Below are 23,040 nucleotides of genomic sequence, written 5' to 3'. Positions count from 1 at the left end.
TCTGCTTCTTTGACTATGCAAAAGCCTTTGACTGTGTCAACCACAGTAAACTATGGCAAGTTCTTAAAGAAATGGGAGTGCCTGATCACCACATCTGTCTCCTGAGAAATTTCTATGTGGGACAAGAAGCTACAGTTAGAACTGGATATGGAACAACTGATTGGTTCAAAATTGGGAAAGGAGTATGACAAGGCTGTATACTATCTCCTTGCTTATTTAACTTATATGCAGAATACATCATGCGAAAGGCTGGACTGGATGAATCCCAAACTGGAATTAAGATTGCCAGAAGAAATATTAACAACCTCAGATATGCAGATGACACAACATTGATGGCAGAAAGTGAGGAGGAATTAAAGAACCTTTTATTGAGGGTGAAAGAGGAGAGCGCAAAATATGGTCTGAAGCTCAACATCAAAAGAACGAAGATCATGGCCACTGGTCCCATCACCTCCTGGCAAATAGAAGGGGAAGAAATAGAGGCAGTGAGAGATTTTACTTTCTTGGGCTCCTGCATGATCACTGCATATGGTGACAGCAGTCACGAAATTAAAAGAAGTCTGCTTCTTGGGAGAAAAGCAATGACAAACCTAGACAGCACCTTAAAAAGCAGAGACATCACCTTGCCAACAAAGGTCCGTATAGTTAAAGCTATGGTTTTCCCAGTAGTGATGTATGGAAGTGAGAGCTGGACCATAAAGAAGGCTGATGGCCGAAGAATTGATGCTTTTGAATTATGGTGCTGGAGGAGACTCTTGAGAGTCCCATGGACTGCAAGACGATCAAACCGATCCATCCTTAAGGAAATCAGCCCTGAGTGCTCACTGGAAGGACAGATCCTGAAGCTGAGGCTCCAATACTCTGGCCACCTCATAAGAGAAGACTCCCTGGAAAAAACCCTGATGTTGGGAAAGATTGAGGGCAGAAGGAGAAGGGGACGACAGAGGACGAGATGGTTGGACAGTGTTCTCGAAGCTACCAGCATGAGTTTGACCAAACTGTGGGAGGCAGTGGAAGACAGGGGTGCCTGGCATGCTCTGGTCCAGGGGGTCACGAAGTGTAGGACAGGACAACAACGTACGTTATCAAATTCAGGCTGTTGCTGCCATCTGGTGGCCTAAATGGAATATGCCAAAACGTACTTATATTAAAACAGTACATATTGGGAGTATCATTCAGTGGACCATAGGGGTTGCTAATTTTGTTGTTTGCCTTACCTCGCATGCAGTGCTATTAGAGCAATATTTCCTAATCTTCCAAAAGCTGACTCTTCTGAATTAAAATCACACACTTCCTTCTTTACACCCCGCCCCCCCAAAGGTTTGCTTTCAGTGTAGAAGAGCTACCCATTCAGAAAGGAGAAAACAGAATCATAGAATCGTTGTAGAGTTGGGAGGGGTCTCGAGGGTCATCTAGTGTGTTTCCCAACCTTGTGCCTCCAGCTGTTTTTTGGACTACAATTCCCATCATCCCTTGCCACTGGTCTTGCTAGTCAGGGATGATGGGAGTTGTAGTTCAAAAACAGCTGGAGGCACAAGGTTGGGAAACTAGTCCAACCCCCTGCAATGCAGGAATCTCAACCAGGTCATGCACGACAAACGACCGTTTAAACTTTGCTTTTTAAAAACGTCCAAGGAAGGAGAGTCTACCAGCTTCTGGGGGACTCTCGTTCCAATGTAGAACCACTCTTACTCTCTTCCACCCTTTGGGCCTAGGATATTGCAGACGTGGAAAAGGGGGCCATTGGTTGTATTTGGAGTTGGATGAGAAATGGGGAGAGGAAGGCCCCGATCCTTTTCTCTGCCCCCCCTCTTTCCCAGGGTCCTTTGCGCCCGGCTGATCTCCTTCCTCCCAAGAATGGACTACATTTCCCATCGACCACCGCGGCGTCGGCCTCGGAGTCCAAAGGCTGCATCCGGGCTCCGAGGAAGGCCCAGAGGCCGGGCGGCGATGGCGGCCTCCTGCGCCGAGATCCTGCGGAGGGAGTTCCCGGAACTCGACGGGGAGATGTTCGATTACGTGACCGGTGAGGCTGCGGCGAGGGCGAAGCGGGAGGGGGGGGGCTGGGCTGCGGGCGGAGAGGCGTCTTTCTCCCCAGCCGGGCTCCCTCAGCGTGGCTGTCCCCGGCTTCCCTCCGCAAGGCTGAGGTGGCCATGCCGAGGGAAGGCGGGCAGCGCGAGGAAGCGAAGCGGGTCCTTGGCCCTCCGCTCCTTCTTCGACTCTGGCCTCCCCTCATGTCGGCTGGGTAGGATGCGAGGCCCCCATGCGGGGGGGTGTCATGGGCGTAGCCAGGACTTTGGGGGGGGGCAGACTTCGTGGGGGGGGCACAACCGGCGTAACTGGTCAATTAGTTATTTCTATTGTTTTACTTGATGGGGGGGCAAGTGCCCCCCTCTGCCACCACCCCCTTAGCTACACCCATGGTGTGTGTGTGTGTGTGTTATCTGGAACGAAGGTCCCAGGTAATGACACCCATATATCATATATTTCATTATATATATATGCGTGTGTGTGTGCACGCGCATATCAATATCCATACATATGTGTGTCTATACATATACACACGCATATACATATATACACACACACACACACACACACACACACACAGTAGTCACACGATTGCTCAAATCGCCACAAGGCTTCTTAAAGCTGGAAACATGCTTTATAAAACGTGCCCACCCCCTTGCAAATCTCTCTTTCAATAATAATTTTAAAAACCTTTCTGCATCCCAAGAACCTTTGCTGCTCCTGCACATTGCCTACTCAGAAGTAACTCCTGTTTGGTTCAGTGGGCAATCCAAGGAATCAAGCGCCTTCTCCCCAAATTTGAGCCTAAAGAGACACTTGTGGTTCAGGCTGAGGGGCTGTCAGCCACCCAGTTTAACAAATCAGCAACGCCACCTGCCTTGTTTGGAAACCAGTCAAGTGACAGATATATATATATTTCAATGAGTTAATTGGGCGGGGGAGGGGTTGAGGGGGGTCTCCAAAGGTAACGGCAGACTTGTTGTTAAATGACAGGCAAGAAATTATTATTGCATACTGTACAGTATTTATTTATTTTTCCTTGGGGTTCATGACAGCTTGCATATAAAAACGAGAACCACTAAACGAGAACCATGAGGGGGAAATCATTTTAAAAACCAACACTATTAGAAGTAAAATATATATACAGTGGTGCCCCGCAAGACGAACGCCTCGCAAGACGAAAAACCCGCTAGACGAAAGGGTTTTCCGTTTTGGAGGCGCTTCGCAAAACGAATTACCCTATGGGGTTGCTTCGCAAGACGAAAAAAATCTTGCATCCCCCCCGCGGGTTTTTTTCGCTTTTTTCGCCCTTTTCTTAAGCCGCTAAGCCGCTTATCAGCTGTTCCGCTGATAAGCCGCTTAACAGCTGGTCGCTGGAAGCCGCTTGACAGCTGTAGCGCTAATCCGCTAAGCTGTCAATGGGCTTGCTTCGCAAGACGAAAAAACCGCTAGATGAAGAGAATCGCGGAACGAATTCTTTTCGTCTAGCGAGGTACCACTGTACAAGTAAAGTATATATGGTAAAGTAATATATGCATATATATATCAAAAAGTTACATATGTATATGCTTGGAAAAATCTATTGGAACCATGCAAACTATCATAATTAAAAACAGTACAGCACCAGCCTTTTCACTGAAAGCAGTCAGTTCCTAAAAGCCTGTTTGAACAAAAAAGTCTTCACCTGTCAGCTTCACCATTTTCAGCCTGAGGCGAGCACCCAAGGGCCACATACCAGTGGTGGGGCAGGCCAGAGGCAAAAGTTGGCAGAGCAGGAAATAGATCGTGGGCTGCTGATTAACAGGCTTTAGTCTTAGGTCAGTAGTTCAGGATTTCTATCCAACTAGACATGTTTAAGGGAAGCAAACTTTACTCTTATTTATTTCAGTTTCAGCCCTGATCCTAAACATGCTTATGTGGAAATAAGCCCAATAGATTTCAACTGGATTTACATCCAGATAAGTCGTCATCTTCTTCTTTGGCGATCATAAGTATGCCTAGTTTGCAGCTTTGAAACATCACCTCATCTCTGAAGCCTTGAATCCATTCTTTCCCTGATCGGGACTCAGAGTTCCAGAATGATGAAACATTTTGCCTGTTCTTTGTTCTCCTACTTCCTTTCTCCTTTCCTTTCAAGGTCTAGGAAGGTATTTTTCTGGGAAACCATCGCAGGGTATGGATCAGCCAAGGCCCAGAGGCTGCTTCACAAACTGAGGTGTGGTGTGTGGGCAACATTGTATGAGGGAAGAATAAATCGCATGGTTGACCCCACCCCCATTACAAACCACATAGTCAAGATCATACTTGTTTCTCTCTGGATTAAGTAACTTTTCTTTGGTTTCATTTCCCAAGCAGTGTCACAGGAATGCTCATAGAATGATAGAATTGTAGAGTTGGAAGGGACCACTAGGAGCATGTAGTCCAACCCCATGCAAATCAGGAATCTTTGGCCCAGAGTGGGGCTCAAACCCATGACCTTAATAAATTGAATTACTCCTTACTAACAGACCTGAGTCTTGGGTCAATGGTTCAGGATTTCCATTCAGCAAAAGTGTATATCCACCTAGACAAATTTAAGGGAAGCAATCTTTACTGTGCGATACCCAGCTACCTTCTTTCTCTACCCCTTTCAAGTCATGAAGAGTAAGTTCTGTGGCCATGATGTTCAACTAAAATTGTTCTCCCCCAAATAATAATCTATGAGAAGCTCAGCAACACTGGCTAGGCAGGATAGGATGGGAGAAGCTTAAAGACAGTAAGGCCTCCTTCCTCAGGCATTTTCAATGAAAAGGTGAAGAGGTAAGTATTTTACTCATATCCCAGTCGGTTGGGAATTTTCTCTTCCTATCACTGGAAAACTCCGTCCGTAGAGCATGAGACTCATAATCTCAGGTTCATGGGTTTGAGCCCCACATTCGGCAAAAGATTCCTGAGAATTCTGTGATTCTCTGAGATGAGTGATCATGAAACTCCCCTTGTATCCCAAGCAACAATTTTGTTGTCTGACAGCATGGTGTGGGAAAGTCATCCAACCAAAGGTTCTTTGGTCATGCAAGAGGTGAAGTAAATGTTTAATTATTTATTTAAAAGATTTATGAACCACTCACATAAAATATCAGAGCTGGGTGCAAACTAAAAATAAGTATAGACTATGCACCAGGTTGGAATGTTGGCCCTATTCTTACTGGTAGCTGACTAAGCCCAAAGTAACGGCAAGGGACTTGGCCATGCATTAACGATGCCTCGCATTTCTTTCACAGGAGTCCTGCACAGCGGCAGCTCAGACTTTGAGTCAGTGGATGATCTGTTTGAAGCGGTCGGGGAGCTCTTGCAAGATGTGGCCAGAGACTCGAAGGATGATGAGGACATCCGTGCTATCTGCCAGCGGATGTACAACACTCTCCATATGTATGCTCCCTTTGACTGATACTGAGTGGGTGAAGCTGAGAGCAGGCAGAGGGGACCAAACAAATGGCAATAATGCAGCCAGTGGGGATCTAGATAATGCAGAGATTGCAGGGCTGTTTCTGTGAGAAGTGTTAATAATGACTGAGAGAGAAACTTTTTTTAGGGTCTCTTAGCTAATTTATCTTGTGTCTGGCAGGGACAGCGAAAACTCCCAGGGTAGCAGGCAGGTGCTCCTGGATGCCCCCATTCAGCTTTCAAAGATCACAGACAATTATGGTGAGTAGCACTGGCAGAAGGGCCTTTTGCATCTGGGCTCCCCTACTGGGCTCCCCTACTGGATCAGACCAGGGATCCATACAGCAACTGGCTAGATAGTGGTGCATGAAGGCAGTAGTTTGCCTGCCCCCTCCCCTGTCCACATGCAACAGGTATACTGTCTTTAGATCTGGAGGTTCTGTTTAACTGTCATTGGATAGTAGGTGTTGATCTGTTTAATTTTGATTATTATTTTTTTAAGGCGCCTAAGCTTATTATAGCTCTTTGCTGCAGTAAAATTTGGCTCCTGCAGCCAAACTGGTTTTAAATGTATTGCTCTGTTTTCCTTTGGACCACATCAGTGAGACTGGGAAGCCCAGGATCTCCATGCTCACTGCCCAGACTTCCACCCCGGAGAGGTCACTGTGGCTCTGCTAATACAGCAGTTTGACTTTACTGCCAAAGGCACACTCCATTGTCTCTCGACAGACAGGTGCCAACAGTGCAACAACAATACCAACTACGGTGCTTTATTAAGCAGGATACAGTGGAGGAAGGGACTGTATTGGTGCTGAAGCTCTTGTAAGCAGCATTTTCACTGCTCTCTTGCTTGATTTCAGATTCTGGCTTGGATGTGCTGCCAGGGCTGATGTTGAAGAGAGATCAGAACTCGGTAAGCGAACCAGAGCTGGAGGGTCAGTTGACTTCAAGCTGCTGAGTCAGCTAAGGCTATATTGTTAGGGTAGCAAGGACCCCTTTGCTCTCTAGATCAGGGGTGGACCACATGGTCTCTCCAGCTCCTATCATCCCTGACCATTGGCCATGCTTCCTGGGCTGATGAGAATTGAAATTCAACGTTTGGAGGACACCACCTTGCTTACCACTGGCATATTGCATCCTGGCTTCCTCTGTCTCCCTCCGCTCCATTTCAGTTCCTATATTCCATTCTGCAGTGTGCTGCAGTTGGGTGGAATGGGAGGTAGCATAACTGTGCTGGGGGGGCGCAACCTAATCCCAGTGACTCAACCTTTGCTGCTTCTTTCTCCCTCACTTGCACTGCAGATAGTGAATGCCAAGAAGCTGGAGAAAGCAGAGGCTCGCCTCAAAGCAAAGCAGACTAAGAAGCAGGACCGAGATTCTATGAAGTCTGGAAGCCCATTGTGAGTGAAAAGTCTTATCAACCTTGAGCAGGGAGGGCATGTTTCCTGCTTCTCAGACCCCACGGGAGCTTCCTAGGAGGCTGGCAGCAAAAACTTCAACATTCCTGGAGCTGGATGTCGTAGACATGTGCAAAAATTGTGCTGCCAGAGCTGGTTATCTTGCCTTGTATTTTTTGGGTAGACTCAGCTGATCAAAGGTGCTTGCAGAGAGCGCTGTGTGTTGGAGCCACAAGTACCTCACTAAGGGCTTTGCAAGTGCCACCAATCTGTAGATCCCTTTTTGGCCCAGCTATTAGTTTGAGCGTGGTTTGGTCAAAATGGCCTTGTGGGCCAAATAGGGAGGCCTGGTGAGCCAGAGGTTCTCTGCTCCTGGCCTAGAGTACTGATGCACAGGGTGGAGGAAATACTGAACCAATGGATGTTCCAGGAGGGAAGGAGACTTTGGGGAAGATGGAGTTGGCTGACTGCTTTTCAATACAAAATTACATCCTCAGGGTCCTTGGGAGTTTTCCCTCTCTCAAAATACTAGGTCTCAGGGCCACCAAATGAAACTATTCTTCTCCCTATCCACGTAGAAAACTACTGTGCCAGGGAGATGGGTTCTAGCCTACATACAAGAATCAAGTTTTGGAAGGAGTATGTTGGGGAGGCTGAGGCATTCCAAATAATGGGAAGAAATGTTTGCCTTCCCCTGCTTTAATGGTCCCTTTTGTTTCTTGCCTGGTGTCAGGGTGCTTGAAGAAGCATCTGCCAGCCAAGCAGCCAGCAAGAAGGAAACTCGTCTCGAGACATCAGGCAAGAACAAATCCTACGATGTACGCATTGAGAACTTCGACGTGTCCTTCGGTGAGCGGTGAGTGCTTGCAGGCTGATGGGCACCCAGAGTTTGTGGGGTAGACATGCCTGTCAGCTGTGAATGGGAACCTCTGAAATGGCAGGTGGTGCTCAGGTTGTTGCCAGGCTTGTATGCAGTTATAGTTTAAAAAACATGATCAATGACTGGAACTGAGCATTGAACATCTTACTAATGCTGAAACAGCCTTTTTCTTGTTGCAATTCAAAGTGCCGGCAGTTATCCTGTTAGAACTCTACCTGGCTTGAGAGCTGGGGAATTTCTATTTTGGTGTCTGTCAGCCTGCCTGTATACTTGGGCAGTCTTTGAAGGCTCTCCTCTGGGTGCCCTCACTGTCTAAAATGACGGGCAGCAACTGAGGACAGGGCCTTTGTGGTTGTGGATCCCCAATTATGAAATGCTTTCCCCAGGGAGCATGATCTAGCACCTTTTATGATGTGTCTTTTGTGCTGCGCATAGAGCATTTTATTTTCCAAGGCCTTCAGTCTCTTTTACTGCTCCTGTTTCTCCTTGCTTTTATCTCTTCTGTTGCTGTTGTGTTATTTGCATGTTGTGGCTTTTAGCTATTGCAGGAGTGTTTTACACTGAAGGGTGAGGTACACATTTATAAAATAGTATGTTTGGAAGTTGTTGGGAGGTTAGGAGGCCAGGAGGTGTTTGACAGAATACTAGCTGTGATGGCTAAGTTCTGCCTCTGTAGTTGGAGGCACAAGGAAGTCCAGCGCTGGGTGGTGTGATGACTGGATTGATGCTACTTGTGAGCAGAAACTAAAAGCAAAGCAGTAGAAAGGGGGTGGGGAGAGAGAGAGAGAGCTTCCTAAGCTAGCCTACTTGTAGCTCTACCCACAAGGTGTTGACACTCTGCCTCATCTGCTTCCCATGCTTTATGTAGTTTGGGAGGACAGCAACCTGCTTTGTGCAGAGACTCCAATGTGCCGGTAACACTGACTGTTATAAGGGTCTGTGTGTTCTCTCCTTTCAGTGTTCTCCTCACTGGTGCAGACTTGAACCTGGCATATGGCCGGCGGTATGGCCTGGTGGGCCGGAACGGGTTGGGCAAAACGACGTTGTTGAAGATGATTGCCAGCAGTAACTTGCGCATACCCTCACACATCAGCATCCTCCACGTGGAGCAGGAAGTGGCGGGGGATGATACGCCAGCCCTGCAGAGCGTGCTAGAGTGCGATACCACCCGCGAGAGTCTGCTGAAGGAGGAGAAGGAGCTGACAGCCCGAGTCAATTCTGGAAGGTAATCCTAGTCTTGATGCTACCTTCCCAAATTTCCTAGCTCAGACATAAGTGTCCTCTGGTACCGAGTGGACCTTCTCTTACCACCCAGAAAACTGACACACTGTTCTTATGTCCTGTTTCAGGGGAGAAGGCACTGAAGGCGCTCGACTGTCAGAAATCTATGCCAGGCTAGAAGAGATTGAGGCAGACAAGGCCCCAGCAAGGTAAGATGCCGCTCATTTTAGTTGTGGCAAATGCATATCTTCAGCCATTTGCTTAGTTGTCTATTAGATGTCAAAGACAGAAATTTTCTGAATGGCTGCCAGGATTTGGGATGTATGATGTTCTAAACCCTGGCTTTCAAATCCAGTTAGGAGGTGCAGTCCTTTTTGCCGAACTTGTGTCAGTAGGTTGCTTGATGGGGCACCTGTCAACAACCTCAGGGCTGAGGTGAACACACCATGAATTTGGCTTCTGACCTTGCTGATCTGCCCATAAATTGACCATGATCTGCCCTTGGTGTCCCAAGGTGGAATCGAACAGCTCAAGTCTTCGCCTGTTTACAAAGAGCCAAGCACTTCTCAGCCAGGCGTGCCACAGGGAAGCAGCAGTGGCATAACAGGGATGTGTTAGCTGCTCACAAAGCCCAACCACTTGGCCAAGCGAGTCTGGGAGGAGGAGAAGGCTGAGTGCCAGCCACTCTTCTAGCCATGCCTGAGCAACCACCCACTGAGGCACACTTCTTGCCTGAGGGGTGAGATGGTGGCTGAAGAGGTTGCATGCCGGCCACTCTCCAAGCTGTGCCTCCACCCTCCCTTCAAGACATGCATTTAGGCCTTGGATGTAATTGAAGCAGGATATTAGTATGTTACAGAAAGGGTGCAGGGGTCAGATTCAAGGGCAAGCTGGAACAACTCTCCAACTTTTCTGTTCTCCAACTGCATGTTGGAGTCTTGCTCAGAGGGCCAGGGATTGTATCTCTGCAGTACTGATTACTTTATAATCATTAAAAGAATTACATTTACTTTAAAGGAAATGGGGAGTTGAAACAGTTCCCAGGGTGTGCCTATGTGGGAACCACAAGTGCACAATCTTGGGGTTCCACTGCAGAAAGAAGGCTGGGTTTAAATGTCAGGAAATAAATAAATTCTGCCAATTGGACTGGCAGCTTCTGAGGCAGATGTCTGTTAAAACTGCTTGGGTAGGAGAACTGCACAACTGATTATCACATTCAGCTTGAGCTGGTAAAGGTAATATTTTGGTATGAAGCTTGCTGCTGATCTTCCTTTCTTTTTCTGTCAGTTTACATTTGGGTAAACTCCAGCACTGCATCTCGGATGGGTGTTGTGCCTTTAAATTTCTCGTTAACAGTCTGAGTGCGTTCAGAGTGACATATAGATCTTTCAGCCAATTGGAACTGCAGAGCAGTATCTCTTCATGGGAAATACTTTGTCCCCCAACTTACTGAATTCATTCAATTATTTATCTTCTCCCTCCCACCCCCTGTGCCGCTTTTCAGAGCATCTGTCATTCTTGCTGGGCTGGGATTCAGTGCAAAGATGCAGCAACAGACAACCAAGTAAGTGATCTCTACCGGAGCTTGATTTTTTTCTGCTATGATCTGAGCTGTTGGGTGTCCTAGCTTTTCCTCCTTTCTACCTTAGCAGGTCAGGTGGTTTTTGTGGGTGAGGTGTACATACCAGGTGATGGTAAGCTTGGTAGCCACTTGCTTCACATTACAATTTGGGCAGGGGATGCGGGTGGAGAGACAGTAGATTGAACTGGGATGCCTCTAGTTTCCACCTTGTATTGTTGAGAACTGTAAGGCTGCCTGCTGTATCTGTAGGCTGATGGGTGCCCACCTAGCACAGGGAATCTGATGTGTGTTCCTTCTTTCCAGAGAGTTTTCAGGTGGTTGGAGAATGAGGCTGGCTTTAGCTCGTGCCCTTTTCGCCAGGTATGTCTTGTTGATGCGCTGTGTTCTTGAATGGTACAAAAGCCTGGGCTGAGTGGGAATTGTCAACCCAGCAAATTTAAGATATCTAAGCAAAAACTGCTGAAATTGGATGGGATAGTCATTGTTGGCTTATGCCATCCCACGTTGTAAGAGAAAATGCTTTCAAAACAACTTCATAGTAGCCTTCAAACTGAGCCTTAATATTGATTGTCTGCCTCTCTTTCTTGCTTTCTCCATCCCTTTCTCCTTGTCCTGTTGGTTCTGATGTTCTCAGGCCTGACCTCCTCCTGCTTGATGGTAAGTATTGTCTGGAGGCAAATGGGGGAGAAGAAAGTGCATACTACACAGTATTCTCCAAATGTGAAATGCAACATTCCATGGGATTTAAGTGCTGCTACCCTCAATAAACAGCCTTTCCATGTGCTGCTCTGGTTTCGGTGTTCCATTGCGCCAGAAGTGGCTTAGTCGTGCTGGCCACATGACCCGGAAAAAACTGTCTGTGGACAAACGCCGGCTCCCTCGGCCTGTAAAGCGAGATGAGCACTGCAACCCCAGAGTCGTTCGCAACTGGACTTAACTGTCAGGGGTCCTTTACCGTTAGCTTTTTGACCCTCAACTGTTGGGGTTCTGTTGTTCATTTCCAAGTTGATCTTGCCAAAGTTTACAGTGGTAAACTTGCAGTGGTAAATGAAGCAAACAGGTCACCTCAAAATGATTGCTTGAAGCTATGGTTTGAAGTTGGCTTTCTAACCATAATTTGAAGGCTAAAAGAGCAAGATTGAAGGAAGATCTAAATTGAGTCCTGGTCCTCTTGCTCTGAATTAATCCAGTCCAGAGCAAGAGGACCATGACACAATTGATCCAATCCAGATCAACTGGCACATTGTTTCTGTTTGGTTCTGTGTTCTAAACATATATTAAAAGTGTCCCTCCATTTTAATAAGCACTCAAAGTTTATTAATGCACATTAGTTTTAACTGGCTAGATGATATTGGCAGTTCAGTGAAATATATTAATAGATTGTGGGGCAAAGCCATGTAGATCTTGTACCATCATACAAGTCTGTGCTATAGGGAGGATGAGCTCATAGTTGCTGCACAGTCTGAAAAATTCATGGAATGTGATATAAACTCCTAGATCTTGGCCCCAAAGTGGAGCATAGCCTGTTCAGAAGATTGTAAGTGGTGGTCTCTGTTGACCCATAAAACAGGAGAAGACCAAATTACTGTTTAGTCCAACTCTTTCCCAGCAAAGCACGTCCATCTATCCCCAGCAGATCTACTTAGGTCCTCTGGGATCTAACAGGTTGATAAAAAGACCCTCTTTTGGTCCTAGAAATGTGTTTGGTATTTTGGAATTTCTAGGAGTTTGTTGTTGTTTTTTAGTTGTTCAAGTTCAGAGCTTTTGCATTGTATGCGGACACTTGCCAGTCCTAAAAAAGATGTGTGACCCTTTGAATTATGGGTCTAGCACAGTTGTCTGTAATCAGACCCAAAATACAAGTGAAACCTCTCTACCAAGTCCTCTCAAGGGAAATTTAATTGATGGCACCTTCAGTTCAATGGCCCGGCTAATTTCCTACCATCGCTACTGTTGGTTAGCAGATATCCAGGATGTTTTCCCTCCAGTTCTTGGGGTACTTAAGATGCTTTCATGGGGGACTGAACCCAGGATGCTTAATTGCACAGCAAGCTACATCATCACTTTGTCGAAGAACTTCCCTCCTGTTTGGAGAACGGGTGCTTTTTAATTGAAATAATTTCTTAGCTGCTAAGTCCCTTGCCAAAAAACTTGATTTTTGTTCACTTCCAGAGCCGACCAACATGTTGGATGTGAAGGCTATCATCTGGCTGGAGAACTATTTGCAGGTCTGTTGGAAGCTAAAAGAATATTTTTCCAGATTGTGCTTCTGGTTTGCTTTGGTTTGTTTCCCTTAGCATTTTGATGAAAAGTGGGAAGAGGCTATGGTGAGAAATAGGTTAGGTCCTCCTTGATCTGTCTGAAATTTTCACACTGCTGAGGTTGCCTCTTGGTTGCTGGCTCTTGCAGACATGGCAGTCAACCATCTTGGTTGTGTCCCACGACCGGAACTTCCTGAATGCCGTGGCCACTGACATCATCCACCTCCACTCGCAGCGGCTCGACAGCTATCGTGGCGATTTTGAGAACTTCGTCAAAATCAAAGAAGAGCGGTTGAAGAACCAGCAGCGCGAGTATGAGGCTCAGCAACAGTATCGAGAGCACATCCAGGTATGGTTCGGGGAGCAGATCAGGGTTTAGGGATATAGCCTCGCTGAGTGGGTCAATATTAAGAGCCTGTCAGAGGGAAGTCATGTACATTCATGTAGACCCATCTCTTGAGCTTAGGGTGGAGATCCTAAAGCCATCTAGATATTCCTAGACTCCCATCCCCATCCTCCCTGACCACTGCTCATTCTCTGGCTGAGGCTGATAGACCACCACAGTTTATGTCTCCAGTAAATGTGAAATTTTTGACCTATGTTGACATTGTGCAAAATTGCTTTTCACATAATTTGTACTGTGGTTTCCAAATTATTTTGCGTAATTTATTCTGGAATTCCTGGCCACAGGGATAAATAAGAAGCTGGAGGGGTGAATGAAGCCCCACCCACCCCTACCCACCGAATTTGGCCACATGCCTATGACTTCTGAGATTTCAGCAGCCGTTGCATACAGACTTTCAAGCACGCCTCTGCAGCCCTACAGATTAGAAACTTGCTTTTAAAAAAGAAAGAAGCATGAGATTCTCAAGAGGCCAAATCCTGTGCCCAACACAATTCTCTACCCTTTTTCTTTGCATGTGGATTTCAGCATTCAGTACACAGTACTTCACTCATACCTGGGTTAGTGAGTTTAGGTGAGGGCTGTTAGTTTTCTCTGCACCTAATCAAATTAGGAATGCACAGCAGATTTAATCAGTTCTTTTTTATTATTCAAATCTTCACTATAAATCAGTCAGTAGATTTTAAATTTTTTTCTAGATGCAGTGTTGCAATACTTAATATTTATAAAAGCTGCAGATGGCAAGCACTGCTTTTTTAAAAAAGGGCAGGATGCCTCAAAACAGGGATTGTCAACCTTTATGGGTCTGTGGGCACATTTGCAGATCGGAGAAACCATATGTGCACCACAACTACCCCACCACCAAGCCATATTCTCCCTTTCCTAACAGCAATTAGGCTTGGGGGAAAGTATGTTCACTTTTTTTCAAGTTAACTCCTCAGCTGTAATGCCTCCCTTGAAATCTCAGGAGTATGTGTGGTTGCAACCCTGTGAGCAGCAGGGAAGGCCCTATGGGTGCCCGTGCACCTCTGGGTTCTGTGTTAGCATTCCATGCCTCAGTTGATGTCCTGCTGTGACATGTGCACATCACTTAAACCAAAGGATGTGTCATGCCCCCCCCCCTTTTAGCATGTAAATCAATGCACAGTGAATTGGTTAAAATTCATATGGTGAATCAGCTCACACATTTTAATCGTGTGACAGCCTAAAATAAATAGAAGATCGTTGACGAGAAAGACAACGTCCTGTGTGCAATGACTCCACGCCGATTACCTTCCCATGTGTACATTTTGTGTGATTCTGCTTCAAAGATCAGTTTCCCCTGCAAAGCATTTGAAACCTTTTTTTGCAAGGTCTGGGGTCACAGAGGTGAGATGTTGAGAACTGGGGTGAGATGGAGGAAGACCACTGGAACCCATTTCCACCCCGACTTGCCAATGTTTCTGAGACTTCACTAGGTACGGCCCACAGGCTTACAATCTTCTGTGTAAACTGGAATGAGAAACATGTGAGTGGGTTTTGAATGATATGCCTATGAGTACACAGAATGTGCTCTGTTCCTCAGGTCCAACCCCCACTATACCTGAGGGCCCCCGTATTACTTCAGTGGCACCTGCAAGAAAGCAATTTGACCTCCTTCTTAGGCCTCATTGCATTGCAGAGGGTGCCATCCAGGGCAATGCATTTTTGAAAGTACGTCCTGATTAAAATCACCAGGATGCACCTGTAGAAATAACAGTGGCTAGGGTCCACAAATGAGCCATGGTCTTATGACTGAGACTCTGCATGGGGCTTCTCCTACCTGAAAGACTCTGATCTTCCCTTCTCTCTCTCTCCCTTTAAGGTCTTTATTGATAGATTTCGCTATAATGCAAACCGGGCATCTCAAGTGCAGAGCAAACTCAAACTTCTGGAGAAGCTGTGAGTATCCACAACAGTTGGATTGAGCATTATTTGTCAGGGGTACACAATCATGTTGGCCCATATTTGCATTGCACAGTTCTACCTGGAGATAGACAACTGCCTTTTAACTTTGGGGTCGCAAAGAGTTTTGTTTTCTTAAGTTATGGGGTGGCACAAAGATGGTGTTAATGAATAAGTGAATGAGTAATTGTAAGCTCTGCAGATTGCTGTTAGGGCAAGAAGGTATAAAATATTTAAATATATATCCATATATCTATATCAATATCAATAAGCAAAATAAATTGACTGGGGTGATAACAGAGGCCTGGAAGTGCAGGGCCCACAAAGTCACCAAGATATCAAAAGTTCCTTGGACAAGATTTTCTTTTTGGAATCTTTGCAGTTTGTATATAGATTGGAAGCGTAAGAATTCCCCACCCCCCAAAAAATATATTACTGTGTTGAACTTAATGAATCCAGGCCAGCATTCCTGCCTTATTATAAACCAAGTGAGGTGAATCTTTTGCTCTCCAAATGTGCCATCATCCCTGGTCATTGACCATGCTTGCTAGGGCTAGTGGAAGTTGTAGTTCAACAACATCAGGGGGGCCAAAGGTTCCCCACTCTTGTTATTAACAGAGAAAACAGGTTGTTTCTGGGAATCTACAGTGCTTTCCAAACTGAGTCAAGGCCCCAGGTGGTCCCCCATGCTTTGCTGTCTTTGAACTCATAGACCAGCCTTGCCAGATGTTATTGGGCCCCCATCAGCCCCAGCCAGCATAGTCAATGGCCAAGGATGACTGGAGTGATCATTCAACAACATATGGAGAGCACCAGGTTGAGCAAGGCTGGCTTAGATGCTCTTGCTCAAGTAGTTAGGAGAACTTTGACTTGAAGAGGATGGGGGCAGTCTGCTTTCACTGATTCTGGTGAGTCCGGAGTAGAGGATGGCTCTTTCCATGGGAGGTGCTCTGGTGTGAATGAGGCCTTCCCTGCTTCTAAATTGCTGTGTCCTCTTTTGTTGCAATGGGTCTGACCTTCTTTTGTCTCTTAGGCCAAAATTGAAACCTGTGGACAAAGACTCTGAAGTGATAATGAAGTAAGTGGCTCTTCACATAAATGAGACAGCTGACTTTTGCAGAAGAGGGTGTAGGAGAGCCGGAAGCTCTCTGCCTTGTGAGCCAGAACCATTCTTTTCTTGACCTTCTTGGTCTTGATAAATTCCTCTCTTCATGACCACTAAGTCGAGAGTTGGTTGGTCTTGGATACCTTTGTGTGTTCAAGAACTTCTTAGTGGAAAATCAGCTGGTTTAGGAACTTGCATGGGGCAGCATACTGTGTTGAATACTACAAATGGAAAGTGAAGAGACCTGCCTTCCCCAACCTGGTGCCGCCTGCAGATGTTTTGGACTACAACTTCCATCGTTCCTAATCAGTGGCCATGCTGGTTGGAGCTGATGGGAACTGGAGTTCACTGACTTTTGGAGAGCACCAAGTTGGAAAGGCTTCTTCTCCATACTTCGAATCAAGTTGAAACCTGGTTGGGATGCAATACCTTAACATATGGGGAAGATGTTCTCCTTCCTCTTCTTTTCCTGCTCCAAAAAATCTGATGTCCACAGATTGGTTTGAGTTTCTCATTTTTGTTCTTCATTTTCTTGTGGGCTTCAGACTGATTCATACCTCAGGCACCTTCTGCAGAGGGTTCTGTGAAAGGGCTTTTTAAAAAGTGGCCTGGATGCAAGTGTGGTAACAGGCTCTTTAGAGAGTGCAGATTCTCTGCATGGCATTTCCTGTTCTGCACTTAGAAGCTCCTGCAGTGGACTTCCATTGCCAATGACCCAATGACACAGTGTCCGGTTCTATAGAGAATTCATCTTTTTCACACTGCTGCCTCACAGATATTTTCCTCAGATGTCGTGTTGTGGTGGCTTGTGTTCCTGATATGGTCCCTGACCACTACTGTCATAACAGCCCTGAAAAACTGGGATGGCCTGATGGCTAAAGAGATGGAGCTATAAACTGAGAAGGCTCCAGTTTGAATCTTGTTCAGTATGCCTCCACTCCCCGCGGCATCTATTACATGGTGGTAATAATACAGACCTGCCTTAGGGAGTTATTGTATGGATTGCAATATTGGATTGGTTTATTCCTTGTAACTTAAAGTGACAATTTCCCATCTAGGCCCTGACCTACTTGGCTTCAGCAAATTGGATGTATTACATGCCATTAGACTGTATCTCTAATAATGAGAGGTTCTTTGAACACAGAAAGCACTGTAAGTGCTAAGTATTAGGGTCAGAACAGTGCTAAGAATTCATTAAAATCTTACAGAAGTGTTTTCCCTGCTGCCCACCACTCTCGTTTGTGCTTCTTCCTTTTGTGCTCAGTTTCCTTCTCTTTCCTGCAGGTTCCCAGATGGCTTTGAGAAGTTTTCTCCTCCCATCTTGCAACTGGATGAAGTGGACTTTTACTATGAGCCCAACAACTACATCTTTCGCTCCCTCTCAGTCTCAGCCGACCTGGAGTCCCGCATCTGTGTGGTATGGAGAGGGGTTTTCTTTTTTGATTATCTCTATTGAAGTTTTGAGCAGAGAAATGGCAATTAAAATTAAAACAGAGGGAGACAATTGATTTCGCGTTATGATGAATGTTCGATCTGCGCAAGGGTTGCAGCTTGCCAGACAGAATGATCCCCTTTTCTTTTCTCTCCCCACCCCCCTTCCTGGCACACTGTTCTAGAAGTTCTCTACACACACACACACACACACACACACACACCACTGAGCCAATTCCAGGGGGTGTGCAGGAAAAGGAAATGGGAGAAAGCCCCATTGCATACTTGCATAGGGCTTCCGCTAATAGGCATTGTCAGGTGAAGCACTCCCAGAGTTCTGAAGGATGTCCATTCATTTATTCATTCATTGTTTCCTCTAGGTAGGGGAGAATGGAGCTGGCAAGTCTACGATGTTGAAGATCATGATGGGAGACCTGGCACCTGTTGAAGGAATTAGGCATGCTCACAGGTAGCTTCAGCAAAAATAAGGGGGCTTGATAGTGTTATGGGGTGAATGGGTCAAACCACAGAAAGCTGAGTTGTGAATACAACATAGATTCCTGCCAAGCATTCAGGGTATGTGCTTCTGTGTTGCTTTCTGTCTCCAGCAGAATCTCAGTGATGGTATGAACTGTAAAACATAGATGCCGCAAATTCTGAAATGTGGAGCATAGGGATTTTGAAGCTTTTATTAATGGAATAAGCAAGTTTCTCATCCTTGTGGTGGGGGAGGAGCCTTTGGAAATGTGGTAGATAGTTCTTGATAAGAACTCAATACATTTGAGGAGCTATCAGAGCCCAAGAGTCCGATTTTCTGTACTTGGCAAAGCTTCTCATCATCCACCGTAAACCCCTTTTCTCTTTAATGTCTTGTATGATTCCTCCCTTTAATTCATTACATTGACTCTTTCTTGGAAGAGAAATAAATCCAAATGATTTAGGAACTGGAGTGATATGTGGGAATTAATATATGAAACCTACTTTCCACTAACTATTTCAGCATACTGATTCAAATAGATTCAGTAAGAGATCATTTGCCTTGGGCATGGGGGGAATTGTGGAAAATGGATCTCCTTTGGTAGCTGAAGGAGAAACAGTCCATTTGTGCTTTTATTCTCTCTCCTCAGGGTCAGGCAGCAGCATTTTTGTACATAGTGGAAGAAGAACATTGTTCCTTCACTTAGTTGGTTTCAGAAATGGGAGGTTGTTGCTGCATAATTGCTTCTTGTAATAACACATTCTCTCTCCTCGCTCTGGCTTGGCAGGAACCTTAAGATTGGCTATTTTAGTCAGCACCATGTGGATCAGCTGGATCTCAACATCAGTGCCACAGAGCTACTAGCAAAGAAATTTCCAGGTAAGCTGTAGGGATTCCTGTGGAGTTAGTTGGTGACACATGACAAAAATAAGGATGGGTGCAATATAGCCAGATTAGGGAGAGAAGAAATATACCTTCTTGGCCTTCAGCTATCCAGCCTCTAGGAAAACTTATGCTTTATTGGTAATCTACAAGCAGTTCATCCTCCCCACCCCAGTATTTCACATAGACACATATATGTGCTTTATACCATATCTAGCTTGAGTTAAGAGCTTAACAATGTATTACTCTCTCTATTCGTTCAAGTGCATATTGTGTAACTCACCAGATCAGGAAGCCCCAAGTGTCATCTGTTGCCAGATAGTTTCCAAACCCAATTCAAGGTGCTCACATTAGCATTTAAAGTCCTATGTGACTTCTCTGCAAGAGGGGGGAAGGCTTGGTAGTTCCGTTTCTCCAGCTACTCTGTGCGGCTTCCAACAGAATATAGAAACATAATAAAATGTAGTTTCTATGTCCGGCAGAAACGCTCCTCTACCCTGACCTTTGAGACCCAAGGTCTATGTTTTCAGGACCTTATTCCTGTGACTAATTTGTTTCGGACTGTTTTTAATATTGAGATTGTTGGAACCTGCCCTGGTCCCTGATGTTCAAGTGCAGGCAATAGATTGAATTAATAATAACAAATAATAATTTTCCCACTGTCCTCCTGAGGTCAGCCACTCAAAAATCCACTTTGCTCCATAACCAAAAGAGACTGTCAAGCTAACCTGCCATCCCTATCCTAGTAATCTGGGGCCTCTCTTCTTAGCTGTTAAATCCAGTTAACGTATGGTTCTTTCTGTGAATTTGTGTGCCATGAATGCCACACCACTTCTCTAATCCAGTGCTAAGATCACTGTTTTACTAGGCTACCGTGGTCTCACCAATCCTGGCAGAGCAGCAGTGCTGTGGTGGTCTCAAGAATATAAGAAGCCTGCTGAGTAGGATCACCTAGTCCAGCAACCTGCTTTTCACTGTGTCCAACCAGATGCCTCTGGGTGGGAGTCCCATAAGCAGGCCTTCTTCTGTAGCTGCTCCCCAGCAATGGGTACTCATTAGCAATGAGAGGTTCTGTTCAGCTAACATGCTGGTAAGTGGCAGCTGCTTCATGAATTTGACACCTTTCGGTATTTGGGTTCCAGGGAAGACAGAGGAGGAGTACCGCCATCAGCTGGGGTGCTATGGAGTCTCTGGCGAGTTAGCAGTCCGTCCTGTTGCCAGCCTGTCTGGAGGCCAGAAAAGCAGAGTGGCTTTTGCTCAGATGACCATGCCTTGGTAACTATGCTCAGATGAGTATGCCCCCCCCCACACCTCTGCTTTCTTTTATAATGACCTCAATTATTGCACAGGAAGGAAGTGCCTTTGTGGCTCGCTTCAGGGATTTCCAACCCAGTGCTACATTCATTGCTTTTTCCTTTTCCTTCCAGCCCCAACTTCTACATTCTGGATGAGCCGACGAACCACCTTGACATGGAGACCATTGAGGCCCTGGCCAAAGCGCTCAACAATTTCCGGGTAAATCTTCCTCCAAGTAGCTGTTGGAGTCTCTGTGCAGAAACACTTACTTCCTGTCCAGCCATGCTGCTGGGGACTGATGGGAGTTGTAGTCCAAAACATTGGTTGGCAAAGGCTGTTCTACGCCATTTAAATTGCACTATGAACAGAGCTGAGCAGCTTTGCTGGCCTGTTCCTTGGCGATAAGGGAGTCTCTTTTTATTACACATTATTCCCACATTTCAGCCAAAACTGGCTCTCCAAAAAGGAGCTTGCAAGATTTAAAATATGTTACAAAATCTGCAGAGATAACAGGTGCCCCAGGTTAGCACCTGAAGCTAGCAGGAGAATGGCTGGGAAAGCTGAGGCTGGTACAGCATGCTTTAAGTCTGAAGTTTCTTTGTCCTTCTTGTTCCAGGGTGGTCTGATTCTCGTTTCCCATGATGAGCGTTTCATCCGGTTGGTGTGCCAGGAGCTGTGGGTGTGTGGGAATGGCACTGTGCAGCGCATTGAGGGAGGCTTTGACGAGTACAGAGACATCCTGCAAGAGCAGTTTCGGAAGGAGGGCTTTCTATAAAGCAGGTGCCCAGACTGTGTGCGTCAGCTGTTTGGGAGCGGAGTAAGCCGCCCAGCAACCCCCATCATAACCTGATGGTACAGCAGGGGCTTCGCCTACATCGTGTGAACATTAGCTGTGCCTGTTGGGTTAACCCTTCCAACACCCCACCCCGCCCCAGAAGCCAGCACCTGCTGGGGATTGCAGGAGGAGGAAAGCGACCAGAGTTGCCCATTTTGCTGCTGGATCTGTGCCAAGTCTCTGCTGGGCAGGGACCAAAGGATGGCAGAGAGAGAGGTGGGGAGTGGCCAGTGCTGCTTTATTGGACAGGAGGAGGGGAGGTAACTGCTGCAAGCAATCCCTTCTCTCTCTCCACCTGTCTCCTTGGTAGAATTGAACCTGATGTTCAGTGATGCAATCAGGTGGTTTGTGCGTGTGTAAAATGCTGCTAAATGTTGCACATTGAGTAGCTGCTCCAGGAAAAAGGGTGGAACTTCAAACTTGCCATAGAAATGGTTGGGGGGGGGGTCTTCCTTCTCCCCCCATCATTCCGCAGTAAAGAGGTCCTGCCTCTTCTTCTGTCAAACACACAATTCAGATCCTCTTAGGAAAGCATTTCTCTCTTCATGGCTTAGCCTTCAGTTCCCCTTTCTATCCTGTGCAGGTGATGCTTTTGTAGGGTGGAAGGCAGGGAGGGGGGTTGTCTCTCCTCCCCGTCTTCACTCTGGGCTGCGATCTTGGAAATGGGTAGGGATAAGGCGAGAGTTCTTCTGGGGTGGAAACACAACAGTTGACCCCACTGTCTGCCAGAAGGTGGTTGGTGGTCTTGGCAGTTCTGTTGTTGGGGCTTTGGTATAAGCCAGCCTTTGCCAAGCTGGTGCCCTGCAGATGTTTTGGACTACAATCCTGGCTATATTCCCAAAACATATGCTGGACACTAGATTGGCAAATGGTAGCTAAGCTGCTCAAATGAATGGTCCACACATCTGTCCGGTCTCTGAGCTTCTAACGGTCTAAACTCCATGCAGGACTTCCGTTCTGTCCCAGCTAACACACTGTGTCTTGGTAATTAAAAAGAGAGAGATTTTTTATGTTGCAAGGTAAATTTTCAACGCCCTGATCATCAGCATTGAGGTTGCTCTGTAAATAAAATGGAATCTCTCTGGCATTTTGGAGTTTTGTTTCTTATTTTCAGCATGTGGAACTTAATTTCAACACCTATGATGGTTTTGTTTTATTCACAGCCTGCTCTACATTGAATATTTGCAATTCCAGAACAGGGAACAAAGTAATAAAGATAAGTAGGCAAAACAAAAAAAATTCCTTCCAGTAGCACCTTAAAGACCAACTAAGTTAGTTCTTGGTATGAGCTTTCGTGTGCATGCACACTTCTTCAGATACTTCTTCTGAAGTATCTGAAGTATGAAGTGTATCTGAAGAAGTGTGCATGCACACGAAAGCTCATACCAAGAACTAACTTAGTTGGTCTTTAAGGTGCTACTGGAAGGAATTTTTTTTGTTTTGACTATGGCAGACCAACACGGCTACCTATCTGTAAAGATAAGTAGGAAAAGGCAATATACAAACATTACAAAGTCACATAAGCAACAAATGAACAATTATGTCATAAGTCATACAAACAAAACTACACTGTAGGCAAACATTAAAGTTTTCCAATTTAACTCAATACCAATTTAACCTATGGGGGAGGGACCAAAAGTGGCAGTAAGCCACAGTTGGTGTTCCTCCTTCCCATTTCAGACAAAACTCAGGAGCCTCAACAGCAGTTACAGCTGCTAGGGAGGAACATGCAGTTCTTCTTCCTTGCCTGCCAGCCCAAACACTGTCCTTCTGAATAGCTTGGGGAGCTATCCTCTTCGTCAAGTGCAGGGATGAGCTAATTCCATGCAGTGCAGAATCTCTTGTAGTGATTTTTTTCTTCTTAGGAACCAACTTTAATTTAAAAGAATAAA

The 23,040-nt window shown here is 45.9% G+C and overlaps 1 protein-coding gene across 2 annotated transcripts; it reads left to right on the top strand.

Moving 5' to 3' along the window:
* The first annotated feature begins 1,843 nt into the window (after nt 1-1,843).
* Nucleotides 1,844-22,235, top strand: ABCF3 (ATP binding cassette subfamily F member 3). 2 transcript variants are annotated; one of them, XM_083739426.1, is made up of 21 exons: nt 1,844-2,026; nt 5,292-5,439; nt 5,636-5,715; nt 6,315-6,367; nt 6,757-6,854; nt 7,585-7,707; nt 8,690-8,956; nt 9,081-9,161; nt 10,457-10,516; nt 10,838-10,894; nt 11,169-11,191; nt 12,707-12,762; nt 12,944-13,144; nt 15,042-15,118; nt 16,155-16,199; nt 17,511-17,643; nt 18,038-18,126; nt 18,923-19,014; nt 20,160-20,292; nt 20,445-20,532; nt 20,930-22,235. In XM_083739426.1, the coding sequence occupies exons 1-21, from the start codon at nt 1,858-1,860 to the stop codon at nt 21,086-21,088; spliced, it is 2,232 nt and encodes a 743-aa protein (XP_083595552.1). In that variant the 5' UTR covers nt 1,844-1,857; the 3' UTR covers nt 21,089-22,235. The 2 variants fall into 2 exon arrangements, with proteins under 2 accessions (XP_083595552.1, XP_083595553.1); XM_083739427.1 differs by lacking the exons at nt 1,844-2,026; nt 5,292-5,439; nt 5,636-5,715; nt 6,315-6,367; nt 6,757-6,854 and having other exon boundaries at nt 7,585-7,700.
* Nucleotides 22,236-23,040: the final 805 nt, after the last annotated feature.

This window comes from Podarcis gaigeae, assembly GCF_964106915.1.
Source record: "Podarcis gaigeae genome assembly, chromosome: 5".
Classification (NCBI taxonomy): domain Eukaryota; kingdom Metazoa; phylum Chordata; class Lepidosauria; order Squamata; family Lacertidae; genus Podarcis; species Podarcis gaigeae.
Note: the sequence above shows the minus strand (reverse complement) of the source record. Positions and strands in the feature narration are given on the sequence as shown.

Bases quoted from the DNA above. Each gene is read 5' to 3' on its own strand.
- ABCF3 (XM_083739426.1), top strand. From the start codon at position 1,858: ATGGACTACATTTCCCATCGACCACCGCGGCGTCGGCCTCGGAGTCCA. The intron at 5,440-5,635 runs GTATGCTCCCTT...TGTGTCTGGCAG, and splicing joins ATGTACAACACTCTCCATAT to GGACAGCGAAAACTCCCAGG. The intron at 20,533-20,929 runs GTAAATCTTCCT...TTCTTGTTCCAG, and splicing joins AAGCGCTCAACAATTTCCGG to GGTGGTCTGATTCTCGTTTC.